At 41.0% G+C, this 27,691-nt stretch overlaps 1 protein-coding gene across 1 annotated transcript in view; it reads left to right on the forward strand.

Annotated features, from left to right (window-relative positions):
• The window catches only part of LOC135214735 (actin-related protein 8-like), a gene marked incomplete in the record, with an annotated part of 206,757 nt that overhangs the window by 18,961 nt on the left and 160,105 nt on the right, over window positions 1-27,691 (forward strand). The window contains 1 exon segment of the mRNA XM_064249074.1: window positions 26,152-26,364. Within this exon segment, the coding sequence (XP_064105144.1) occupies window positions 26,152-26,364 (213 nt within the window).

Below are 27,691 nucleotides of genomic sequence, written 5' to 3' on the forward strand. Positions count from 1 at the left end.
CTATGGTGACTCAGCAGCCTTATAGTATCCCGCCCCACCTGGTTTGGTCTCACCACCTTTCGAACGTGTCCCCAACAGTGGTGATGGGGACTTGTGTACAATGCCAGCCCATCATCTCCTAGCACCTGTAACTACAATGCCACCTCCTCCTGGATTTGGGGTGGCACCCATGCCTGTGCCTATGGTTCCTGCTTCTGATCTGTCACCTCTGGTGGTGGCAGAAGTGACCATACCTGCCGTTCCCGTTGCTGTTCCTGCTCCTGTACCTGGACCTACTGAGTCGTCTGGTGCCCCTTGGGGGCCCTGACAACTCTCCTGTGGAAGCTGATGAAGAAGAAATCAAGGAGGAAGAGGTCTTGGAAGGTGTCATTGTCTTCGTCTTAGTCGTCATCATCCGCTGCCTCCTCACCTCCCTCTGTGAAGGCTTCCTGGCCTAAGAAAAGTAAGGTAGCTTCTCTGCCCGTTAAGAAGTCTTGTCATGAGACTTCTAAGGGTCTGCTTCTTTCCCCTGAGGAAGTGGTTAGCTCTCTCATCAGCTCGCCTGCTCCTTCAGGAGTGGGAACCGTGACACTATCCCCAGGGTCTAGTGCCTCGGGAGCCCCAGGAGTTCGGACCCAGTTTTGTTCTCCTGTCTCTAGTTCCAAGGGTGCTCCCCATGGAACTGGAGCTGTGTTGGGTGTTTGTTCGTAAGTCTCATCGAGTGAACAGCCCTCCAAAGGGGCTGTGCATCCACATTGAGTGATTGGTAGACCTCCGTCATGACAGAGGTGCAAGGCGAGAGTAGGGACTGAACCGCGCTGGTGACTCAAACCTACCTGTAAAAACCAAGCCTGGCTTTTTATCAGGTGCCAGGGAAGATATCGCTGTCTCTCGGGACAAGGCATCAGGAGCAGCTAAGAGGAGGTTCCATGTGCAGTCCTCTTCGCACAAGGTTTTGGCCTCAAAAAGAACTGGGATGCATCATGAGGATGATGCATGCGTCTGATGGCTGTGCTGCCTCGCCTGACTCTTGCCCACATTCGTGTGAGCAACAGAGTTCGATGAGACTGAGTGCGTCAGCAGTGCGGCAAGAACCTCTGCATTCTCCCTGGGAAAGCATCTTGCCGAGGCGACCGTGGTCTCTTAGACCTGTGCAGCCTTCACCGCAGGTTGATGATTGCATGCAGCTCATTCCTCCTGACAGCGCTGCTCTAAGGAGGAATGAGAGCATCTGATCCTCCTCTTCTATTCCCTCTACTTCCTCAGCATACACCAGGAGGGGCTAGGTGGATAGGAGGAATCCTGCATAGTGCTCTCCACAGGATTCAGCGTTGGGGGCATATGTTCCAGGAGGGGTTTTAGGGCCTCACTGGATGTACGCCCACATCATGGAAGGAGGTTCAAGGGGGTCTGGCGAGGTTCTCCCTCTGGGGAGAGTAGATTGGGAGGACCATTCTCTCGAAGAGCTTCAGAGCTCTTTGCCTAGAGACTCAGACACCCCTGAGATACACGGGACCTTAGGTGAGATGTTAGCACTGATTGGTCAGCATAACGATCTTGGGGGAACAACCACGGTTTCTTATTGAAATTGATCCCCTCGTCTTGATTCTTTCTAGGGTCCCAAGAAGGAACCCAAGGTGTCGATGCAGCTGCTGTGGTCTGCACTTGCTGACGGCGTATTGGGCCAGGTGAACAATCTTGTCTCAGGCCAGGAGAATTCACTTTGGTCCAATCAGTCAGACAAGCTGTTTCCTCCTCCTCTACCTTGTCAGAGGCATTTCTACACGCCCTCGGAGAGGTCTCTGCTGACAAAACAGGTTGACCCGGACCTGTTTCGTCTTGGTCCCAGTCTGTTGCTGCAGCAGCTTACTGATGAGAGTGTATCCTTCTCTCAGCAGGAAGCAGCGACCCTGGAAGCTACTGCCATGGCAGCTCTCCAGGCAGTCTCCTGGTTAGACCTGTGGTCTTTCACAGTGTTTAAGGTTGCTGCTTCTTCTGGAGCCTTCAGGAGACTGTGCCCGTCTGGAGGTAGGGTGATTTCCTACCTGCCCCACCAGATGGCAAACCTATGGGCAAACCTGGTTCTCAAGAGAAGAGACACTATTCTTTCTTGTGTGACCAGGTCTCTCAGTCCTGAGTTGGTATTGGCCCTTCATAATGGGTAGATGCTGCAGTGGACAAGCATCGGAATGACGATAAGGACTATCTGGTTCACCAGGCAGTGGCGAAGACTTCTGGGTCTGCACGCTCCACTAAGGCTAGACCTTTGAGTCTAGCTAGCTCTTCCTCGGCCCCTGAGAAGTCCTCCTCTTCTAAGGATACCCGTGGAACAACCCAGCCTTATTCTCTCCCTTTGAAGGGGTCACAGTCGCTTCCCTTTCAGCCGCCGTTGCCTTTAGGAAAGGGGGGTTAAGGGAAAGAAGAAGAAGAAATACTAGGGGGGGTCCGTTCCCCTCCAGCTGTTGCCATTGGTGGGGGGTGCATATCAAACCATTGGACAACATGGCCGCGATACAGAGCAGAGACTTGGGGTAGTAGATGTTCTTCGGGAGGGATATCTACTTCCTTTTGAGTCTCCACCACCTCTCACCAACCACCTGGTCTGTCTGCAATCCTACCTTGAAAGTTTGCAGAAGCACCAGGCATTGATGCAAGAGGTGCAGAAGATGCTGAGCAAGGACACTGTAGATGTGTGGGGACAGCCAGGTCTTTCTTGTGGAGAAGGCTGTAGGGAGCTGGAGACCAGTCTTAGACCTCTCTCCCCTGAACTGATTCGTTTGCCAGGCTCATTTCAAGATGGAGACGGCACGAACCGTGCTAACCTCTATCATGGAGAATGACTTCATATTTACTGTGGACTTGAAGGATGTGTATTTTCAGATACCTATCCATCAGTCATCCTGCAAGTACCTCTGCTTCATCCTCAGGGAGACGGTGTACCTAATCAGGGCACTCTCCTTCGGGCTCTCGACCACTCCCCAGGTGTTAACGAGTGTTCACCTTGGTTTCGGCTTGGGCATATTCACATGAGATATGTTTGTTGAGGTATCTCAATGATTGGCTGGTCCTGGCAAGCACCTGTTCGCAGTTGCTATAGGATAGGGATTGACTCCTCAAGTTTTGTCACGATCTAGTGATTGTGATAAATCTTGAGAAGTCTGATCTCAAGCCCAAGCAGAGGACGAAGTATCTGGGCATGCTGATAGACACAATAGCAGCAAGAGTCTTCACCTCAGACTCTCATACCAGCAGGTTCAGAGAGGCAGCGTGGATGTTTCTGTCTTGACAGGAGCAGTCTGCTCGGCAATGGCAAGTCGTGATAGGTCACCTATCATCTTTAGAGAGTTCAATCCCTCATGGGTGTCTTTACTTTCAGTCTCTCCAATCGGAGTATTTGTCACAATCGTGCGACCCTTAATCCACTCTCGTCCCCTTCTCGCAAGAGGTGAGAGAGGATTGAGACTGGTGGCTTGACAACAGGAACCTTTCAATAGGAATGGATCTTCACACTCCCTCTCCGGATATTGACCGAGGGATGGGGTGCACACCTGGAGGGGTTGCCTGACTGCAGGAGTGTGGCACCATCACAACAAGGACCTTCACATCAACATCCTGCAACTCAGGCAGCCTTCCTGGCTCTCCAAGAGTTTCAGGGTTGTGTGATGGGACACTTGGTAGGATTGATGAGCAACAATGATGCAGTAGTGGCATACGTCAACAAGCAAGGACTTGCTTCTCTCTCACTTCACCAGTTGACAATGCAGGTGCACGAGTGAGCAGTAGCCCACTCGCTAGAGCTGTCAGCCAGATATATTCCAGGCAAGGGGAATATTGTGGCAGACAAGCTCAGCCACCAAAATCAGGTGATAGGAACCAAGTTGCCCCTATAACAAGACATAGTGGAAAGGTTGTTCTGCCTATGGGGGTGACCAGTTGTAGACTTGTTTGCCTCCTGGTACAATCAGAAGCTGGAAACCTTCTGCTCTATTGTACTGAACCCATGGGCCGCTGCAGAGGATGTGTTCCAACACCCGTAGGACAACCTCAAGGCCTATGCCTTTTCCCCTGTTCTGCATGATTCACCTGGTGATTAATAGTGTTGACTACCTTGGATCTTCAGATGATTCTTGTGGCACCCCAATGGCCCCAGGCTGTTTGGAACCCCAACCTTCTGGCTCTTCTTTCCAAGGCACCGAGAGAGATTCCTCCGTGGCATGACATTCTGTATCAGCAGCAGGTAGAACTGTACCATCAGGCAGTGCCTTCCCTGTGTCTTCATGGCTGGAGGCTATCTATCATCTTTTGCAAGTGAGGGGTTTTTCTCGCTAAACGACAACAGAGATGGGAGGATACCTCAGACAGTCCTCTGCAGCAGTATACCAGGGAAAGTAGGCCATCTTCTGTGGTTGTTGTCGTAGACAGGGTATCTCTTCGGTCGGAGCCACTCTTAGGAGGTCGCAGACTTCCTCGTCTTCCTTCACCAATAGAAGCTCCTCTCTATTTCAGCTGTGAAAGGTTATAGGACCGCACTAGGCCTAGTCTTGAAACTGAAGGGTATTGATATCTCTTCCTCCTAGGAGATATAGTTATTTATTAGGAGCTTCAAAAGGTCTTGGTCACCCAGAGATCTCAAGCCTCCTGTGTTGGATGTGACTCTCATGTTGCAGAGCCTGACTCGTGCACCATATGAGCCCCTTTGAGAGTCGTTGGACAGGGATCTGATCCTCAAGACCATTTTCCTGGTACCCATGGCATCAGCAAATAGAGTTTGTGAACTTCATTGTCTTTCTTTTGATGTAAAACACTCAAAAGGGATGGGATCAGGTACACTTGATTTCATCACGGATATCATAGCGAAGACTCATTCCATTGGTCCTTGATGCTAGATTAGAGTCTTTCACCATCCCCTCCCTGAGTAACTTTGCTGGTTATGACCCCGATGAGATGGTTCCAAGAAAGAGGTTTCCAAGAACACTGTTTCTTCTGGCTTCGTGAGACGATCAGGAAGGTGTAGTACTTTGCTGCTGGCGGAGACAGCACAGGAACACTTCATTCAAGACCTCATGAGGTCATGGGCATTGCCCCGTCCCTTGCATTCCATAAGAACCTGTCGGTTCACCAGGTTTTGAAGGCTGGGGTCTGGGCAGGCCAGACAACTTTCACATCTCATTACCTTTGGGATATTGCCCAAAGGTCCTTGGACAGTTGCATCTTGCCTTGTTTTAGTATGAGCAAGTATGTCTGTGGAGTGACTGGCTCTCCTTCATCTCTCATTCTACTCTTTTCCTTTAGGCAGAGAGTACACAGACCAATACATGCTGGACCGGGTGGTTATTGCAGATAGACACTCCTATGCATAACACTCCTTAGCATACCTATCTATTTTCTTTTGACTATTTAATAGAAGCAAATATCCTCCCCTTCCCTCTACAAGGTAGGGAAGTGGGACTCAGCATAAGACAAACCCATATTTGTATTTGCCTTACTGTCTCTGACATTATGGTTCTTTGCTTAATGATGAGGAGGACACAAACTCCTCACTTATGAGTAAACCTAGAAGACTGGCCCTGATCTCGCAGTTCGTATACTCCAATCAGTTGCCAGTGGCTGGATTTCCGTCCTCACTTGTATGACCAGGAAGAAAATCTCAGGTGTGCTGAACCCCAGTCAGTTATAGAAGCTCACTCAGATTCCACCCACCCACCAGTGTCTTCCTATAATAATGGACCAAGGGTTTGTATATCACAGGAACAAATCACAGGTTTTGAAAGTAAATCGTATTTTTCCTAACTATACAAACCTGAGGTCCTTTACACCACTTGCCATCTCATTCCACCCCTATGTCTGCTATCTGGACTTAAAGCAAATTGAATGTTACATCTGCTTGGGAGGGACTCCCACCTACCGGACTTGTGGTTAACTACCGAATCGCCTTGTTTAAAGATTTCAGCGACCATGTCCAGGCGACGCCTTAAGTAATTCCTGTTGTAAAGGACCTCAGGTTTCTATATGTAGTGAGGAAATATACAATTTACTTTAAAAAATGTGATATTTTATGTGGATAAACCTTTCACAAAAGCTGGTCCAGCCATTAATGCTTGGTAACAAGCAAGTAATGAGGTAGACGACTCACCCACTTACTCGAGTATCGGCATCACTTTTTTCTCAGTTGCACTGCTGTACAGTTGTCTTCATTGCTGCTTGACTTCTGTTTTGGATGCTGTTGTTGAAACACTTCTTCAATTCTTTTGACCAGCAGTTGATGGTTGGATATCTCTTCGTGTTGGCTATCCTAACCATTGAATTGTGCCTGTGCCTCGTTAGCATGCTGTGACATTGGCCCTCAAGTGTGTGTACAGTTCCCCTGCTGAAAATCATATCTATTTGCTGCTGTTATCCTGGAGTTTCGTCACTGGACAGCGTCTACTTAGCTGCCTTGTGGTTGTTAACTCTACTTCTGTGATGACTATGTTTCATCCTATAGAATTAGTGCTCCAGAAGTTGGCAAAGAAGAAGTCAAGGAAAAAGAGGTCTCAAAAGGTGTCACCGTATTCTACATATGTAATATTTTCATCCTTTCTCAAATTTCTAAATTTCTTACGGTACGCCTCCAGTACTAACCTATACGCGCTAAGAACAGTTTCTATCACGATATCGTAATTATCACATTCCTCCTTAGACATGCAAATATACACAGTAAGTGCCCTACCTCTCAAAACTGACTATTAATATAAAGTCCACATTTCTTTAGGAGAACCTACTCTTTCCATTAACCCTTAAACGCCGACTGGACGTATTTTACGTCGACATTTTTTGTGTCTCAGGTGCCGACTGGACGTATTTTACGTCGACATACAAAAGTTTTTTTAAAAATTCGCGGAAAAATACTTTTAGGCCTACCAGCCAAAAACTCTTGAATCACGCGCCTTGGGGGATGCTGGGAGTTCACGGATCAAGGTGTTGTTTTGTTTACAATCGTTACGCAGGCGCGCAAGCGCGAATTTCTTTCTTGCCGCACTAAAAAGTATCTGTGTCACATCTCGGAAATTATTTCGTCACTTTGACATAATTTTTTTACCATTTTAAATTAGCCGTTACATGGAGTATTATATATGAAAATGTGCGCATTTTTATGTAGAATACAGCAAAAAAATACTCATGATTGTAGCTTTTATCAGTTTTGAGATATTTTCATATAAATAACGATAAGTGCCAAAATTTCAACCTTCGGACAACTTTGACTCTACCGAAATGGTCGAAAAACGCAATTGTAGCTAAAACTTATATTTTAGTAATATTCAATCGTTTAACTTAAATTTTGCAACTAATTGGAAGTCTCTAGCACAATATTTCGATTTATGGTGAATTTATGAAAAAACTTTTTCCTTACGTCCGCGCGGTAACTCTTCCGAAAATAATCATACATGCGATTGTGGTAATGTTTGCACCATTTTAAATTAGCCGTTACATAAAGTTTTATATATGAAAATGTGCGCAATTTCATGCACAATACAACTAAAAACAACCCATGGTTGTAGCTTTTATCAATTTTGAAATATTTTCATATAAAAAATGATAAGTGACAAATTTTCAACCTTTGGTCAATTTTGACTCTACCGAAATGGTCGAAAAACGCAATTGTAAGCTAAAACGCTTATATTCTAGTAATATTTAAGCATTTACCTTCATTTTGCAACAAATTGGAAGTCTCTAGCACAATATTTTGATTTATGGTGAATTTATGAAAAAAATAACATTTTCTTTACGTCCGCGCGATAACTCTTCCGAAAAAATCATACGTGCGATTGTGGTAATGTTTGCACCATTTTAAATTAGCCGTTACATAACGTTTTATATATGAAAATGTGCGCAATTTCATGTATAATACAACAAAAAATAGTTGAAGTTGTAGCTTTTCTCATTTTCGAAATATTTGCATATAAATCACGATAAATAGAAAAAAACCACGTTCGGTCAAATTTGACTCTACCGAAATGGTCGAAAAACGCAATTGTAAGATAAAACTCTTACAGTCTAGTAATATTCAGTCATTTATCTTCATCGTGAAACAAATTTGAAGTCTCTAGCACAATATTTAAATTTATGGTGAATTTTATAAAAAAACTTTCCTTCCCTCCGCGCGCGGATTCTCCGCCACAAATCTCCGAAATGCGTAAGTCCCATTCTCGGAATATTTGCTCCGTTTCATATTAGGCATTTCATAGAGTTTTATATATGAAAATGTGCGCAATTTTATGTAGAATAAAACTAAAAATATTTGAAAGTTGTAGCTTTTCTTATTTCCGAAATAATTGCATATAAAAAATATATATAAAAAAATTCGACATTCGGTCAACTTTAACTCGTCAGATATGGTCGAAAACTGCATTTGTAAGCTAATATTCTTACAGTATAGTAATATTCAATCATTTGTCTTCATTTTGAAAGAAATTGGAAGTCTCTAGGACAATATTTAGATTTATGGTGAATTTTTGAAAAAAAAATGTTTACGTCTGCACGTTACGAATTCATGCATTATTTTGTGATAATATTTTCTCTGTGTTGCTTTTATAGTTTTACAATTTGTTATATACCAAAATGATCGCAATTTAGTGTACATTACAACGAAAAAAAGTAACTTGTTACCTTCAACCGTTTTGCGCACAGCGCGATTTGAATACAATTATATATGAAATTTCGTTTTTGCGCTATCATATATCGCATTATTTATATATGATAATGATAATTTTTTTCATTTTTGATGGTTGCATACAAAACTTCAGGCAATGACAAAAAAATGAGTCAAAAATAAACTCTTAATCTTCAAAACTAAGCGCGCTATGATTTTTTGAAAAAAATATTTTTTCCGCTCCCGCGCTCACTCTGAAACGTCTCCGGCACACGGGAGACATTTTTTTTTTACCGCTTCGGCGTTTAAGGGTTAACTTCTCAGAACGCATGAAATATGTTGTAACATCTTCCTCATCAAACTTAGGTACTAATTTTAGCACTGCACTCATAGCTAACGTATCAGCTTCGTTTTCGTTCTTGCCTGACCGACTGTTATGAGTACTTTCCCTTAACCGAGCAATTTCCAACTCATGCATACGCTCTTTCTCTCTCTCTTCCTGCTGCATTACCAACATTTCTCTCTCTTGCTGCATTTTCATTACTTCTCCCTCTCTTGCTGCATCTTCAATGCATACGCTCTTTCTCTCTCTCTTCCTGCTGCATTACCAACATTTCTCTCTCTTGCTGCATTTTCATTACTTCTCCCTCTCTTGCTGCATCTTCATTGCTTCTCTCTCTTGCTGCATTTTCATTACTTCTCTCTCAGCCGCTCTTTCATCTCTCTCATACTTTTCTCTTTCTTTCTTCTCAACATACTCAAGGAGATCAATCCCCTCTAGACCTAGGAGCTTGCCTGACTCAATAAACTCTTTCACCATCTCACTCATTCTGGTTCTTTCTATATTCTTCGTTTCAAACTGTTAAAGTGTCGACAGCCTAAGCAAGGTCGCCACAATGTTACGGCCTCTGAGACAGGTCCGCTTCAGGTTCGATATGAAATAAATAAATAAAAAAATATTTCAACACCAACAGTTGAAACTGGGTTTACGAATATAGAAAGAAACACTAACACAACAAAGGTTTATTTACAAGCTTACTAACTAAGGTAAATGCAGAATGGTATCTCCTATTTAATAAAAAAATAGAATCTTACGCTGCATGAACCGGGGAACAGTGAGGTAATTCAAATACTTGCTGCTTAGTTTAGTGACTCGAAACGGTGGCTTCACAAAAGGGGAACGGCGATTCCAGACGTCCTCATTACTCCGTATTGCAGAAAATAAAGTCTACTCTCGATACTTGAAAGTCAGGAACTCCCAAAAACCTCTAGCAGGACATTTCCTTCTCTGAAGTCTGCTCAACGTCGAGATAACTCGGTCGTCCACTCCTGCTGCTACGACCATCGTATCTATACGGCACTCTGGGGGCGGAGCCTACGGCGAACGTCACAGACTCCCTAGATTACTAGAACTTCTTAGATGAATCTAGACGAGGTATTGCATCAGAAATCGCTGCGTTTCTCACGTCACGACGGCGCCTGATGAGTTCCACAACACTCCTGCCAATTCTAGAAACATCATGATAACAGGCATCTCCAACACAATGCGCTAACGCCTCCTTGCTGCCGAACTTCTCGAAAATGCGTTTTCCTTTCCTTTATCTTTCTTTGCTAGGAAGCAATTACCATCACAGTCGGTTCCTTCTTCTTTTATCTCTCTCGGATGATCTCTGATCTCTGTTGCTGAGCTCTCACTGATCTGATCTGTGACTCTTACTAATGATCTCTTACTCTGTGACTAACTGATGATCTCTCTTCTCCTACTTCGTCCGTCGTATTTATATGGCGTTCTGGGGGCGGAGCCTACGCCGAACGTCACAGACTCCCGAGATTACTGGAACGATTTAGAAGTTTCTTGACAAAGTATTGCATCAGAAGTCGCTGCGTTTCTCATGACACTTCGGCGCCTGTCAAGTTCCACAAAACTCCTGCCGATTCTAGAACCATCATGAGAACAGGCGCCTCCAACACGGGTGCGAAAACCTCCTTGCTGCCGAACCTCTCGAAAATGCGTTTTCCTTTCCTTTATCTTTCTTTGCTATAAAGCAATTACTGTTACACTCCCCACCTCCCTCTTCGAAGGCTTCCCAACCTAAGAAGAGGAAGGTAGCTTCTGCTCCCTATGAAGTCTCCCTCAAGACATCTAAGAGTCTGCATCTTCCCCCCATGGGGAAGTAGCTGGCTCTCTCTTGGCTTATCTGCTCCCTTAGGAGTGGGAACTGTGATGCTGCCCCCAGGGTCTAGTGTCTCAGGAGTCTCAGGAGTCCCAGGAGTTCGGACCCATGTCATTCTGCAGTCTCTGGTTCCAAGGGTGCTTCTCATTGAATGGGGCTGTGTCTGGTAATCATTCGCGACTCTCTCTGAGTGCACAACCTCAAAAGGGGCTCGTACACCCACAGTCAGTGATGGGGAGTCTTTTCTCCATCGTGACAGTGGCACAGGGCGAGAGAAGGGACTAAGCCACGTTGGTGACTCGGACCCACCTGTGAAAGCCAGGAATGGCTCTTCTTCAGGTGCCAAGGTCGATGTTGCTGTCCCTCAGGCCAAAACATCTTGAGGAGCTAGGAGGAGGTTATCTATGTAGTCCTCTTCATGAGATTTGATCACAGAGAAGAGAGATGCATAACAAGACGTGACAAGTTCTTGCCAACTTTTGGCGCATTCAGCTCCACTCAATTCTCTTTCACATTTGCACGAACAAACTAGTTTTAGGAAGAGAATGCTCCATTTGGTAAGGAGAACATGTGATCTCCCTTTAGGAAGCATATTTTGCTAAGGTGAATACATTTTCCTAATCTGTGCAGTCACCCTCACCGTTGGTTCTGAGAAGAGCGGGCAAGAGAAGTTAATCCTCCTCTCTTCTTTTTTCCCCTCTACTTCCTTGGTTACTCCTGGATGACTGCAGGAATAAGAGAACTCTATGGAATCTACTCTTCAGAGTTCGAATATGAGAGACTATGCTCCTGGTTTGATCGTAGGATCTCACTGAATATATGTTCAATCTGTTAGGATGGATATCAATGAGAAGTATGAACTCCACTTCTCCAGTGTTCCCGTTTTGGTAACAACCAGTTCAGCATAACTAGTCATCTTTGGTGTGTCTGTTATCAATGTAGAAGCCTCCCTTTGGGACAGTTTCACCTTTGCTCTCTTCATTAGAGAATGAATGAGGTCTGCTTCCAGTCCTTATTCCAGTTTTCAACCATATCTGACGAGTTAAAGTTGACCGAATGTAGAATTTTTTATATATATATTTTTATATGCAATTATTTCGGAAATAAGAAAAGCTACAACCTTCAAATATTTTTCATTTTATTCTAAATGAAATTGCGCACATTTTCATGTATAAAATTCTATGAAATGCCTAATATGAAATGGAGCAAGTATTCCGAGAATGGGACGTACGCATTTCGGAGATTTGTGGCGGAGAATCCGCGCGCGGAGGGAAGGAAAGTTTTTTTTTTTTAATTCACCATAAATCTAAATATTGTGCTAGAGACTTCGAATTTGTTTCAAGATGAAGATAAATGACTGAATATTACTAGACTGTAAGAGTTTTAGCTTAAAATTGCGTTTTGTTCATGAAACTTACCTGTCAGATATATATATAGCTGTATTCTCCGAAGTCCGACAGAATTTCAAAACTCCCGGCACACGCGGTGGGCGGCCAGGTGGTTAGTACCCATTCCCGCCGCTGGGAGGCGGATATCAGGAACCATTCCCATTTTCTGTTCAGATTTTTCTCTGTCGCCGGTAGTGGAAACACCTGTTTCCATTACCTTCACCTAGGATTTTGAAACTTCATTAGCCGCTTAAGTATCCTAATTATTTTTTGAATGATTGACTTGGATTTGTGGCTAGGCATACGCTATCATAAATTAATTTAAATTTTTTCATTGCACATGATGTCTGAATCTAGTTAGCCTAGTTTCAGACTTTGTTGTCTGCAAGGGGTAAGGTGAGGCTACCAAAACCTTCGGTAGACACTCGCTTAGTATACATGACGTTTACATGTTTTCTTTGTTGAAAGATCAATGTAATTAGTGTAATGTTGACTGATTCCGAAAGAAGACGTATGATTCGTATGTATGCAAATTAGAGCGTAATAGAATCAGGTCGTCTTCCTCCACAGTAAACAGAAGTTAGGATAATGAACCTACTAACCTCCTGTAGACTTTATTTTGCCTAACCCTGTGGTATGGCTTACGGGCCTAGCGGAAGTGTCTGTGAGAGGTAATGCCCTTTCTATTATGATGGATTACATCAAGTAATCTTGGAATATAAAGTGCTCGCTCTCCAATCAGTGTTGTGAGTGTAGTGATGTTGATTTTGCCCCTAGTGTTGTGGAGGGGGCGTCAGATCGGTCCTATAACGCCTCTAGGTCTAGACCTCTGTCGGACTCCCAGGACCAGGGAGGGGGCAAGTTGAAAACCGAAGGAGGGTTACGGGAACCCCCCACTGATCTGGCGTCCCTTCGGCAGGACCTGAAGACGCTTCCAAGGCTGCCAAAGATCGTGCACGTGCACGAATCATGAAAGATTGCTTCTCGTTTAAATATTTAATTCTGCTTAGGACGCTCGCGTTTCATGAGCGGCTCTCCCCTCGCTAGGAAGCCTCTCAGGTTACTTGTGTTGATGCACGTCATTCACTATGATGCTTCCCTTGATATTCGTCGCTCTCCTTTTCCGGACGCTCTTCAAGACGCTCAAAGAATGCAATCAGGACGATCGGCAAGCACCTCGGGAGGATGCCTTTCAGAATGCTCGGCGTTCCTTTTTTGAGCGCGTTTCTGGATATGTTCATTTGTATTACAAAGACGCAAGATGTCGCACAGGCGGCCACCGTCTTTGTTAGAAGGTAACGAAGGTCTTTAAGGCCGTCTTGAAGACGATAGCCGTACGTCTTCTTATAGTGCTCTCACACTTCAGGAGCAGCGTGCGGCTCTCCAGGATGCCTCTCGGGTGGCCTTTCATGCATCAGGGCGCTCGACAAGATCCTCTCTGAGATGCCGTTCAGAACCCTTGTGTTCTATGCACCAATACGCTCGGTAAGACTCTCGCGAGGACGTCTCTTGAAGACACTCAACGTCCTACGCATTGAGACGTGAGGAAGCTTTTGCAGATGCTCGACGTCCTACACGAAGAGACGCTCATCAGGACGCTCTGGAAGACACTCGACGTCATAAACTTTGATAAGCTTTTTGGAAGACGCTCGATGTCTTACACATCTGGACGCTCGCCAGGACGCTAGCGAGGACGCTTTTGAAGACGCTCGGCATCCTTTACGTCATGTTGCTCGGCAGAGCACTTGCCAGGACGTTCTTCAGAACGATAGGCGTCCTACGCATCAAGACGTTCGGCAGGATTCCTGCAAGAACGCTCTTCAAGAGGGCGTTGTCGAAGAAGAGGAAGGAGTTTGGTCTCGTCAAGATGTCTACTTCGCTTTCTACGAAGGGAGCGTTCAATAGAATCCATGACTTGATGAATTCCAGGAAAACTGTAAGCAGATTTCGGTGTCATAAAACGCCTCGTCTGCTTTCGGGACTGCGCTGCCGAAGGGGAACATTAAGGTCCTACCTGTCGTAAACCCAGTCTCTGATCAGGAATCCTGCTCCTTCCTCGATTTCTGCGGGAATCGGGAAGACTATATGCTTAATAACATTTTATCGCATAAGCGGATAAGCTCTCATTAACAAAATTCGAAAGAGCTCTCATTCATTAGTCAGAGGCTCATCCAGGAAAAAGACTTGTAGACTACGTCCATGAAGTCTTGTGTCCAATATCATAAGAAGCTTGAACTGTCCTTTTCGATCCTCGGTTCACACTTGAGTATCTCCATTCAAATAATATTAATTCGTTCTCTTGCCAAAAAGAACGAAGACAGTTGATTTCCATTCTCTCTCTCTTCCTCGTCAAGGAAAGAATGTAGTAGAGAATTAGATGTTCAAGTGACTACAATACTTACGTATTTTATCTTTGCGTCATATTACTAATGTAGGGTTCAAGTCATATACGCATATCGTAGTTACCTCTACAGATGGCAACCGAAAGGACTGTTATTGTAAGTGTATTTAATCGGTCCTGCCTGCAAACTTCCAGGAGTTTCCGGTGTAAGGACAACGCTAAAAGGTATAGTTACAACAACACCAACTCAGCGTCTGCATCTAGCGAAGAGTGCGAGACGACAATAGAAGGCTGCTGTCATTGTGGATGATGCAGTATATTTAATCGGTACTCCCGGCAACTTTCCAGGAGTTTCCGATTTAACATTTGGTTAATTAAGCCTAGTGTTACGACAACACAAAATCAGCTTCTGTATTTAGCGAATTCTGTTTCGCTTAAATATGCCAACTTGAGAGTTTCTGTTCAAATAGTGGAAAATCTATTCCTTAGTAGAATAGAATAGCTGGAAACTCGGCATAATACTGCGAGAAGGTGAACGTAAGCTGCTGTAACTGTCAGTCTGTCACCAACTTAGTATCAGGTAGCTCGCTGTTGTACGCAGTCGGTTACGTCTCTCTCTCCCGCGGGATTGACTGACGAACCGTATCTCTGCCCTACAATCATGGACTTTAGCCTCGGGTTGAGGGGATTTCTAGTAATCATGAATAAACACGACTTCCTTTTACTAAGAAATTTTCAACAGAGATATCTCTTAGACCTGTTCGGCGCTGGTTACCGCACTGTAACAGAATTCTGTACGAGTCTACCGCGGCATAGCACTATAATAATGCTCTCCTGCTTATGCAAAGTGCAGTCTTATTAGGGAAGGAAGCATGCTTAGTGAGGGAATGGATGAGTCTGCTGGGGACCATTTCCTCGCTGGAGAAGCTTGTTTCCCTGAATAGACTGCAATTCAGACCTCTACAGTTTTTCCTACAGGAGAACTGAAATAACATCAAAGATCTAGAAATAATTCTAAACATCTCTCAATGGGTTGAGGATCACCTCAGGTGGTACCGAGAGGGTGCCAGGCATCCGGACAGAGGTACAGAGGTCCTGGCACATAATCTAAAAGAATTGGAAGCAATTTGGTTGGCTCTCCAGTTCCTCGAAGAGTGAATTTTTGGTTGAGTGGTCCAAATCATCTCAGATAATTCCGCAGCTCTCTCATATCCCAAGAAGAGAGAGATGGTTATCGGCATAGGCACGGAACGTAACCATCCTCAAGAGGTTCGTTACACGATTGCACGTCCGTGCGGATCTTCTCGATCGACGGCAGCAACTACTGACGTCTGAGTAATCCTCGCTTAGAAGTATGTCGAGAGTTGTGGAGACTTTGGGGACGTCCTTTCGTAGATTTCTTCGCAATATTGAAGACGAAGAAGCTTCCTCTACGTTGCTCCCTTATTATCGATCCGAGAGCGGTAGCAATAGACGCCATCCTATAGTATGGAATGGGGATAGTTGGTGAGTCTCTTTTCCCCTATTCAAAAGCTTAGGAAATATAATAAGATAATCGCTGGCGTCAGAGGGAGCGAGAAAGACGCGGATCGCCCCATGTTGGCCTTCGAGAGGCTGGATTCACAGAGGTCACGTCCTTCAGAGAGCACTTTCCAAGGACCCTTCCCGAGAGAATCAGTCTGCTCTAACAGCCTCACTTCGAGAGGTACCTAAAACCTCTCCGCTCTGAGTCTGAATGAGTGCAGGAAGAATAACTTTTCCTCCACCTCGACCTCTGTGAATTACTTTACCGTCTTCCTTTTCCGTCTGAAGAATGGGAGAAGCTAGCAGTCCCAACTATTGTAGAATACGGAAATATGTTGTTGACGGCCTCTAGGCTCAGATATTTGGATCTGTCAGACAACAAAGCCCTTCACGATCTTTGAGGTCTGTGGAAATCTTAAAATTGTCTAGATCGAAGCTTCCGGCATGGAACTTAGACGTAGTCTGAAGTTCCTGATGTCAAAGCATTTCGAACCTCTCCTTTCTGCAAACTTACTACACGTGACCAGAAAGGCTAATTTTCTAACCACTCTAGCTACGGCAAAGAGGGTTAGTTAGGTTTTATCCATCATCAGAGGTTTTGGCTTTAGAGGACATAATTCGGTGCGTCATCTAAGCCTCCCGTTCTTGCTAAGAACGAAAACCCGTCTTACCCTTGGCCCAGAGGCCTGGAGATCAAGGGGATGGAACAAATTATTGGGCAAGAGCCACAGAGAGTCCTGTGCCCTGTCGGGACTCTCAAGTTTTATCTTGATAAAACTAAAGAAAGTCGAGGTCATTTGGACAATCTGCGGTGTTCCGTAAAAAGACCAGACTTGCCCATGTCGAAGAACGCCCTGGCGTTATGGTTAAGGAGTTCTTTTAAAGAGGCTCATTCATTATGGTTGAACAAAGATTTGAAATCTTTTAAACTGAATGCTCACGAGGTGAGGGCGCGGCCTCGGAAGCATTTCAACAGAGCATGACACTCAGTAATATCCTGAGTGCCATGTTTGAGCGAAGCAACTCTGTGTTCGCTTCACACTCCCGGCGGGATGTGAAGACGACATATGAGATCTGCGAGTCGCTAGGACCATACATATCCGTAGAAATATTATTGGGGGCAGGAAGCAGCACGAATCCTATCCTATAGAAAAGGGATAGGTGTGCTTTTAACTGTGAAGGGTCGGTCGCTTGAGGCGCTTTCCCTTTCTTTAGCCTAGAAGTTATGGGACTAACTTTGATAGGTTAGGTCAGGTGGTGATTTTTAGCTTTGTTGCCCCCACAGTATGGTCAATATGGTCTAGTCACATTGTGGTCACGCTTCCGTTGACAGATCATCTAGAGCTCACCAGCTACATAGGTCACTACCTTGCTGGAGACTCTAGTAAAGCAGAAGCAGACTTGGGTGACAGTAATCACGAAGTCAGCTATGCTAATAGGTAAGGAACCAAGATGTTCAATCATCTGCATGTAATTTGTTTCCTAAAATCCTTCTATTCTGTCCCTTCCCACCTCCAATGGTGGGATTCAGCTATATATCTGACAGGTAAGTTTCATGAACAAAATGTTATTGTCATAATACAATAAAGTTTGTTCATACTTACCTGGCAGATATATTAGGTACCCACCCACCTCCCCTCAGGGGACAGTGGTATGAAAAATCTGAATAGAAAATGGGAATGGTTCCTGATATCCGCCTCCCAGCGGATATCAGGCGTGTGCCGGGAGTTTTGAAATTCTGTCGGACTTCGGAGAATACAGCTATATATATATATCTGCCAGGTAAGTATGAACAAACTTTATTGTATCATGACAATAACATTTTTCGACCATTTCGGTAGAGTCAAAGTTGACCGAACGGGGTTTTTTTTCTAGTTATCGTGATTTATATGCAAATATTTCATAAATAAGAAAAGCTACAACCTTCAATTATTTTTTGTTGTATTCTACATGAAATTGCGCACATTTTCTTATATAAAACTTTATGTAACGGCTAATTTAAAATGGTGCAAACATTACCACAATTGCACGTATGATTTTTTCGGAAGAGTTACCGCGCGGACGTAAATAAAATGTTATTTTTTTCATAAATTCACCATAAATCAAAATATTGTGCTAGAGACTACCAATTTGTTGCCAAATGAAGGTAAATGCTTGATTATTACTGTAATATAAGCGTTTTAGCTTACAATTGCGTTTTTTTACCATTTCGGTAGAGTCAAAGTTGACCGAAGGTTGAAAATTTGTCACATCATTTTTTATATGAAAATATTTCAAAATTGGTAAAAGCTACAACCATGGGTTGTTTTTAGTTGTATTGTGCATGAAATTGCGCACATTTTCATATATAAAACTTTATGTAACGGGTAATTTAAAATGGTGCAAACATTACCACAATCGCATGTATGATTTTTTTCGGAAGAGTTACCGTGCGGACGTAAGGAAAAAGTTTTTTCATAAATTCACCATAAATCAAAATATTGTGCTAGAGACTTCCAATTAGTTGCAAAATTAAGGTAAATGATTGAATATTACTAAAATATAAGAGTTTTAGCTTACAATTGCGTTTTTTGACCATTTACATAGTCAAAGTTGACTGAAGGTTGAAATTTTGGCAATTATTGTTATTTATATGAAAATATCTCAAAACTGATAAAAGCTACAATCATGAGTATTTTTTTGTTGTATTCTACATAAAAATGCGCACATTTTCATATATAATACTCCATGTAACGGCTAATTTAAAATGGTACAAAAATTATGTCAGTGACAAAATAATTTCCGAGATGTGTCACAGATATTTTTTAGTGCGGCAAGAAAGAAATTCGCGCTTGCGCGCCTGTGTAATGATTGTAAACAAAACAACACCTTGATCCGTGAACTCCCAGCATCCCCCAAGGAGCGTGATTCAAGAGTTTTAGGCTGGTAGGCCTAAAAGTATTTTTCCGCGAATTTTTAAAAAACTTTTGTATGTCGACGTAAAATACGTCCAGTCGGCACCCGAGAGACAAAAAATGTCGACGTAAAATACGTCCAGTCGGCAGTAAAGGGTTAACAAACTAATATTTACAGAAAAAGACATTAAAAACAAAATCGAAAAACTAAGCAAGTTCAAATCTCCTGGCCCAGATGGGATTCATCCAAGAGAAATTAAAGAGTTAAAAGAGGAGATAGTTCCTCACCTATATAAACTCTACAGAACAACAAAAGGCACCCAAAGAATGGAAACTAGGTAATGTGCCCCCATTTTACTAAAAAGCTCGAGAGAAGAGCTAGGAAATTATAGACCAATCGGTCTGATGTTGGTCCCTTGTAAGATTTTTGTGTCCATAATTGCAGATCAGATTGTGGATCACATTGATAGAAACAACCTGTTGTTAAACAGTCAACACGGCTTCAGAGAAAACAGATCCTGCCTATCAAACCTCTTGGAGTTTTTCATGACATGCTCGGTTTTTATGACAGTAGTAGAGCAATATATATATATATACTCTACTTAGATTTATTTTCAAAAGGCCTTTGACGATGTTCCACACATGAAACTAATGACAAAAGTTAGAGCTTTAGGAATTGTAGGGGAAATAGCAGACTGGATCAAAGACTGGCTAACTAATAGAAAGCAGAGTCATAATAAACGGTGAAGAATCAGAATAGGTAGATGTGACAAGTGGAGTTCCTCAGGGTGCTGTCCTTGGCCCACTCTTGTTTTTTTATTTATATTAATGACATTGACGTAGGATTAACTAGCAGGATAGCCAAATTGGTAAATGACGCCAAACTAGGTGTAAATGCAGCAGACCCAGAGACAATAGAAAATTGATTTGAGAATTGATCTAAAGAAAATAGGAGAGTGGTAAAAAAGATGGCAAATGCCTTTTAATGTGGATAAGTGTAAAGTGTTACAAATAGGAACAAACAACCCTCATACCAACTACATGCTGCTTGGGAATGACATAAATAGTGTAGAACAAGAAGAGGACCTTGGAGTTATCATTACCAAGGATTTAAAATCCACAAAACAGTACATAAAAGCTGAAAAGAAGGCACAGAAACTAGCAGGATACATAAAGAGGCAGTTCAAATACAGAAACAAGGAAATGGTGCCGCAGCTCTGCATATCAATAGTTAGACCTCATCTTGAATATGCAGTAGTTTTGGTCACCAACACTTAAGAAAAGACATTAGATAGATTAGAAGGGATACAAGCAAGAGCCCCAAAATTAATTCCATCCATCAGGCAAATAGGCTACCAAAGACGACTAGAGAATCTGATCATGTATGGCCTAGAAACGTGCGAGGACAACTGATAGAAACATTCAAAATACTGAAAGGCATAAGAAAAATAGTGTCATGACCACTTTTTCCCATGTCTGTCAGGTTCAATAAATTCTAAAAAAGTGGACTGGAGTGGACTGATGGACTGCAATAACCAAAGGGTTGGGTGTTAAAAAAAGTACTTGAAATGCCTTAATGCTAGTTTATTCTACAAAAATTGTATTAAATATGTACAATGAGTACAGGTTTTAGAAAGCATACGTCAAAAATCAATGACAGTTATCGCAATTAAGCATACAGAATGTAATATAAACTCCAAATAAGTTAAACATTTAAATACCTTTCAGTTCCACAGCATCAAATAACAAAATAAGACAAAATCTAAACCAGCAGCAATACTATTACAATCATAATAAAACCAGCATCAGTACTAATGTAATAATAAAATATAAACAATACACTTCAAGTTGACAGCAGAATAATAAAATGCAATAATAAAAGATAGTATACAAAAGAGCCACACACTTGCTCATTACCAACCAATACTAGTAGAAATACACTGAAAACAGTAAGAACCACAATCCAAAATCCTCAAGGCCAACCATCAAACATCACAATGTTCGATGCGACAGCTTTGAAGCTGCCACGGAAGAATACTTCTTAACAGGGGGCTATGGGTTAGCCACCACCTTGTCCTTAGGAACTGGATTGATGTCCTCCTCAACAGTCAACACCTGCTGCCAAAAATTTAAGTCTGTTGTTACTGTCATCGCCATCCACAAGGCAATACTCCAAAACTGCTGCAGCTGCGTTCTTGACAGAACATTATTGAGGACCTGCTGCTCTGCTTTCCAAAACCTGACTAAACATAATCTAGTTATGTTAAACGAAAACCAGACAAGAAATAATGGATGAAAACTAGAGCTGACGAGATACAACACTTTGCGGGAACTTCTTCACATACCAGATATGTGACACATGGCATAAACTGCTACCCCAAGTTGTAAGTAACAACAGTGTGGAAGAGTTGAAAAGAAAGCTAGACAAAATCATTAGAACAATGTGAATGAACTGTAAAACCTGCTCCTAGAGATAAGTGAGCACATTATGTCTCCTCGGATGGGCTAACAAGTCTTTGAGACATCCTAATCCCCATAATTCCTTGTACCTCTTGTTTCCTTACATATGTAATCTTCACACTTCTATATTTTTACCAACAATTTATTTCTTTTTTTTATAGGTAATGTATTAAGCTAACTTTTAAATGTAATTACAGTAACTTTAATTTAACTTGAAAGTTACCTTAATACTTATATAGAGACAATCTCTCTCTCTCTCTCTCTCTCTCTCTCTCTCTCTCTCTCTCTCTCTCTCTCTCTCTCTCTCTCTCTCTCTCTCTCTCTCTCTCTTGTAGTTAGTGGTAGATTAGTTTTAATTGATCTCTTTTTACCTTTACTGTAAATGTGCTGTTCTAAAACACAGACAAATAACTAAGAGATGTATTAGTATAAATAAAAAGCACTTTTTGTTTATGAAAAGGAATTTCAGAACAAAGAGAAAGCGACAGAATAAAGAATTTCGTAAAAGTGGTTGAGAAGACTTCTTAAAATAGATCAGGGTTGGAAGGGGGAAAGAAGAGAGGAATATGTTGAATGCATGTAGTAACCATCACAAACTCCTATATTTTTACCAACCATTTATTTCTGTTTTTAAGGGTAATGTATTAAGCTAACTTTTCAATGAAATTACAGTAACTTTAATTTCATTGAAAAGTTAGCTTAATACTTAGGGAGCATGATTAGGGTCATATTTAGTGTTTAAGTGCAAAAATTAAACATTTATTAGCACTTTTAGAGGCAGTGCCACACTAACACAAAAATTCCCCTTGCACGAGGGGGTCTGGAACGCGTAAGTTTGGGTTATTACTGTACATACATACATACAGAAATTGTTTACCAGGAGGACTGCCAGAAATGGCTTGTAGCCACTGGAGCAGTGACCATAGTGCTTCAGCAGTCTACACTGTCTCCAGATGTCTTCAGACTATAGTTCTCCCCTCCAGGAGAAGGCAGTTTCACTGCAGACCATTAGGATTCATGGGATTTGAGGTGCCTGGCTTGTAAAGCTTCATTATTCTGGGAAATTGAACTTTGTTAAATTTACTTTTTTTTTTTAAACCATGACTTTTATTGTGTTTAACTATATATTGGAGTGTAGTTCTAGTTTGGATCGAGTCTACCTCTGATGGGAGTTATGAATGAATGAATGGCTGAAACAATTGTTGGCAGAGGAGAATGAAATGGAGCAAAAATAATAGGTTATTCCTTATTGTTTGGAATTTTATCCCAGGAAATATAAGGGGCTTCAAAAGATTAGAGATGTCTTAAAGTAGTGAATGCCTTGTGTACAAAAGCATTCAATGAAAATTGCTTAATAGAAAGGTAGTAGCTTATCATGTAATGTAGGTTTGTCATTAATACCCTTGGGCTTTTACTACATTAAATAATAAGCCACATATACCTCTTAACGTATAATTCACTTTACCTTTGGAATAACTTAAACCCAGAGGGAGTTATATGTGATAAGAGTGTCTACCCTGGCCATTATTCAAAACTCTTTATGAGGTTGAGACACAGATGACAGTGACTTATTCAGCCTTCAGCAGATATGGTTAAATAGATGACCTCCTTTCATCTTTAACAAAGTTCCAGTTTACCAAGCCCCAAATACCTCATTCAAAAGAGTATGAACCTTTTTGCTGTGAAGAGGTTGGGCAGAGAACTGCTGTGCATGCCCTTTTCCACCTTGGCCTGCTTAGAGTTGCCGTATTCACCTAACCCCAGGACAGAAATCAGTGTATTGTTGTACAATATTATGACTATATCTGTAAGCTATGAAACATGCTAGTTAAATTTTTGTCTTAGTATGAAATAGTACATTTATTTTTCAAAGTGACCCACACCTTTCTGTATTAATTGAAAGGCTTGATGGACTTCAGAACCATCTTTTAGTACAGTCATGTTCATAGATCACTCCGTTGTACAGTTCTAAAATAATATTGTATCCAGTGCAAAAAAGGGATTTTGACGTAGGAAAAATCTCTTTCTGGGTGAGGAAGCCGTGTCGCCCAGTGAAATAGGTTCCTTCAGCACTATTTCTAAGGTAAAATATTGCTATAATACCAGAGAACTGCTAAATTGGACCTGCCAGAATATTCCGGCTCGCTCACCTTCATTAAAAGGTGTCGGTATAGTTCTGAGGTGAGTGAAAACCACTACCATGGCACCCTCTCCAATTAGCCTCTCCTACATCAAAAACCCTTAAGAAAAGGGAGCTCTATGTTTTCAAGGAATTTCTTGTAGTATATTGCATAAATGCTTTGCTGATGAAAGCAGAAAGTAATGACTCGCATCAGGGAATATTCACTACATGTAATGATGGTTTCATTGCAATTTATATACCTCTAATGAAGCAGTTTGTTAATTATGGATTTGGATAACTATGCATTTGTAAAGCAGTTATATTCATGAAGTAAATATATGGGTCAGTGATGTTAACCCTCTTACGCCGACTGGACGTATTTTACGTCGACATTTTTTGTCTCCCGTGTGCTGACTGGACGTATTTAACGTCGACATACAAAAGTTTTTTTTAAATTCGCGGAAAAATACTTATAGGCCTACCAGCCTAAAACTTTTGAATCACACACCTTGGGGGATGCTGGGAGTTCACGGATCAAGGTGTTGTTTTGTTTACAATCGTTACGCAGGCGCGCAAGCGCAAATTTCTTTCTTGCCGCACTAAAAAGTATCTGTGACACATCTCTGAAATTATTTCGTCACTTTGACATAATTTTTGTACCATTGTAAATTAGCCGTTACATGAAGTATTATATATGAAAATATGCGCATTTTTATGTAGAATACAACAATAAAATACTCATGATTGTAGCTTTTATCAGTTTTGAGATATTTTCATATAAATAACGATAATTGCCAAAATTTCAACCTTCGTCAACTTTGACTCTACCGAAATGGTCGAAAAACGCAATTGTAAGCTAAAATGCTTATATTCTAGTAATATTCAATCATTTACCTTAATTTTGCAACTAATTGGAAGTCTGTAGTACAATATTTCGATTTATGGTGAATTTATGAAAAAACTTTTTCCTTACGTCCGCGCGGTAACTCTTCCGAAAAAAATCATACATGCGATTGTGGTAATGTTTGCACCATTTTAAAATTAGCCGTTATATAAAGTTTTATATATGGAAATGTGCGCAATTTCATGAACAATACAACTAAAAACAACCCATGGTTGTAGCTTTTATCAGTTTTGAGATATTTTCATATAAATAACGATATTTGCCAAAGTTTCAACCTTCGGTCAACTTTGACTCTACCGAAATGGTTGAAAAACGCAATTGTAAGCTAAAACGCTTATATTCTAGTAATAATCAAGCATTTACCTTCATTTTGCAACAAATTGGAAGTCTCTAGCACAATATTTCGATTTATGGTGAATTTATGAAAAAAATAACATTTTATGTCCGCGCGGTAACTCTTCCGAAAAAATCATACGTGCGATTGTGGTAATGTTTGCACTATTTTAAATTAGCCGTTACATAAAGTTTTATATATGAAAATGTGCGCAATTTCATGTAGAATACAACAATAAATAATTGAAGGTTGTAGCTTTTCTCATTTTTGAAATATTTGCATATAAATCACGATAAATAGAAAAAAAAACCACATTCGGTCAACTTTGACTCTACCGAAATGGTCAAAAAACGCAATTGTAAGCTAAAACTCTTACAGTCTAGTAATATTCAGTCATTTATCTTCATCTTGAAACAAATTTGAAGTCTCTAGCAAAATATTTAGATTTATGGTGAATTTAAAAAAAAATCTTTCCTTCTCTCCGCGCGCGGATTCTCCGCCACAAATCTCCGAAATATGTACGTCCCATTCTCGGAATATTTGCTCTGTTTCATATTAGGCATTTCATAGAGTTTTATATATGAAAATGTGCGCAATTTCATGTAGAATAAAACGAAAAATATTTGAAGATTGTAGCTTTTCTTATTTCCGAAATAATTACATATAAAAAATATATGTATAAAAAAATTTGACATTCGGTCAACTTTAAACTCGTCAGATATGGTCAAAAACTGAAATTGTAAGCTAATAATTTTACAGTATAGTAATATTCAATCATTTGTCTTCATTTTGAAAGAAATTGGAAGTCTCTAGGACAATATTTAGATTTATGGTAAATTTTTGAAAAAAATATTTGTTTACGTCCGCGCGTTACGAATTCATGCATTATTTTGTGATAATATTTTCTCTGTGTTGCTTTTATCGTTTTACAATGTGTTATATACCAAAATGATCACAATTTAGTGTACATTACAACGTAAAAAAAAGTAACTTGTTACCTTTAACCATTTTGCACACAGCGCGATTTGAATACAATTATATATGAAATTTTGTTTTTGCGCTATCATATATCGCATTATTTATATATGATAATGATAATTTTTTTCATTTCTGATGGTTGCATACTAAACTTTAGGCAATGACAAAAAAAGGAGCCAAAAATGAACTCTTAATCTTAAAAACTAAGCGTGCTGTGATTTTTTGAAAAAAATATTTTTTCTGCTTCCGCGCTCACTCCGAAACCCCTCCGGCACACGGGAGACAATATTTTATTTACCGCTCCGGCGTAAGAGGGTTAAATTCTGAAATATTAAAAATTCAGTTATCTCAGTATTTGACTTTTATTTTTCATTTATAAAGAAATGATGTTGGCATATTAAATTCCTAAGCTTTACATTTATAGGATCGTGATGCTATGCGGGAGTTAGAGGAATGTCGTTTAAAAATAAGTCACATTCTCCAGTCATCTTTGATGTCTGATGGATCACGCCGATTTGCTACACCTCCACAACAGATAGCAGCATACAATAAGAGAATTCAGCCTACTCAGGATGAAGAAGCAGAACCATCTCCACCGTGGGTACAATGTGACAAAGATTACGTGGTTGGTGACGAGGTGAGGATAAAAGTATTTTCTTCTCTGTAACGTGAGGGTACTGCAGATTTATTTGTACAAAATGCATTGACAATTGTTTTCTGTTCATTTTTACTTACAGCAATCTTTCTGTGTTACTTAATTCAATGAAGGTTGATTAATATAATAGAAAAATATGGTTGTCTTGCCTAGTATTCAGGCCTTGATTTGTTTGGCAATAGCCTTTTACTTCATATGAATTACCTGTTACTTCTATCATTGATGTTGCCTGCAAAACAGTATTATTAATTAATTAATCTGTTATTTCCCTGATACTATTAACCCCTGGTCAGAGACAGTGGATGGGAAGTAGAGAAACAGGTTGTAACAGGTTTAGCTATACAGCATATGATATTTGATGTTTCCGGGGATAGAGAGAACCACTGCTTTTGCTTGGTGCCATACTTAATGTCTTACCTTTGTTGTGATAAAGCATGTGAAATTACAGTTGATTCCTTGATGCTGATTCAGATGCACTTTATATTTGATATAGTTCTGATGTAAATTGTTAGAGTTTTTGCAAACAGTAAGTATTTTAACTAGGTTTAGGGTACTCTTTAGCCTCAAATGTTGTTTATGGAGTATTTTTATGAAAAGTTGATACATTGTAAGGTTTTCAAGAATTTTTTTTTTTCTTTTTTTTACATTCCATACCATACAGAGATGATTGAACTTAATGATCTCATTAATACCCATGGTTCCTCTGACACTCCATCAGCATAATATGACTCAAGGCTAGGACCCAGGGAATTCAACAAGGGCCATCTCCCCCAGGTCTCAGGATGGTGGATGAGGTAGTAGAAATATAGATAACCTTCCATAGTACATTTAATTTGAACCCTTATGAAGTAAGCAATAATGATAATAAAAGTATGATATTCTTTAGGGTGGTTGTTCTTAACTCATGTGGTTGATACTCATCTTGGAATCTTAAGCATAAAAATCCTCAGTATTTGGGAAGCTCATAAGGAGATGATTAAATGCTGTGGGAGACAACCATAATAACACCATTGAGGGGAATGAAATTTAAATTATAGCTGTTCCCTTTGGAAAAGAGTGAAGTTCTCTGGTTTATCAAATCTTGGTGAGGTTTCAGTTAAATCAACCCTGCATATAGGTTGAACTCCTTTTAGAATTTAAAAAGTTCAATTTCTGTGGATACTGGCCTCATACCCTGTTATAGATGGAAATAAAGGTCATAAGTCTGATTCACAAAAAAATGTTCCTTTTTTATACTGAGCATCTTCACAGAAAGTATGTTGATAGGTGAATGTGCTGGTTCTTTTGTTAAGTTACTTTTGTTGCTCCC

The sequence above is a fragment of the Macrobrachium nipponense genome, chromosome 46 (genome assembly GCF_015104395.2).
Source record: "Macrobrachium nipponense isolate FS-2020 chromosome 46, ASM1510439v2, whole genome shotgun sequence".
NCBI lineage: Eukaryota > Metazoa > Arthropoda > Malacostraca > Decapoda > Palaemonidae > Macrobrachium > Macrobrachium nipponense.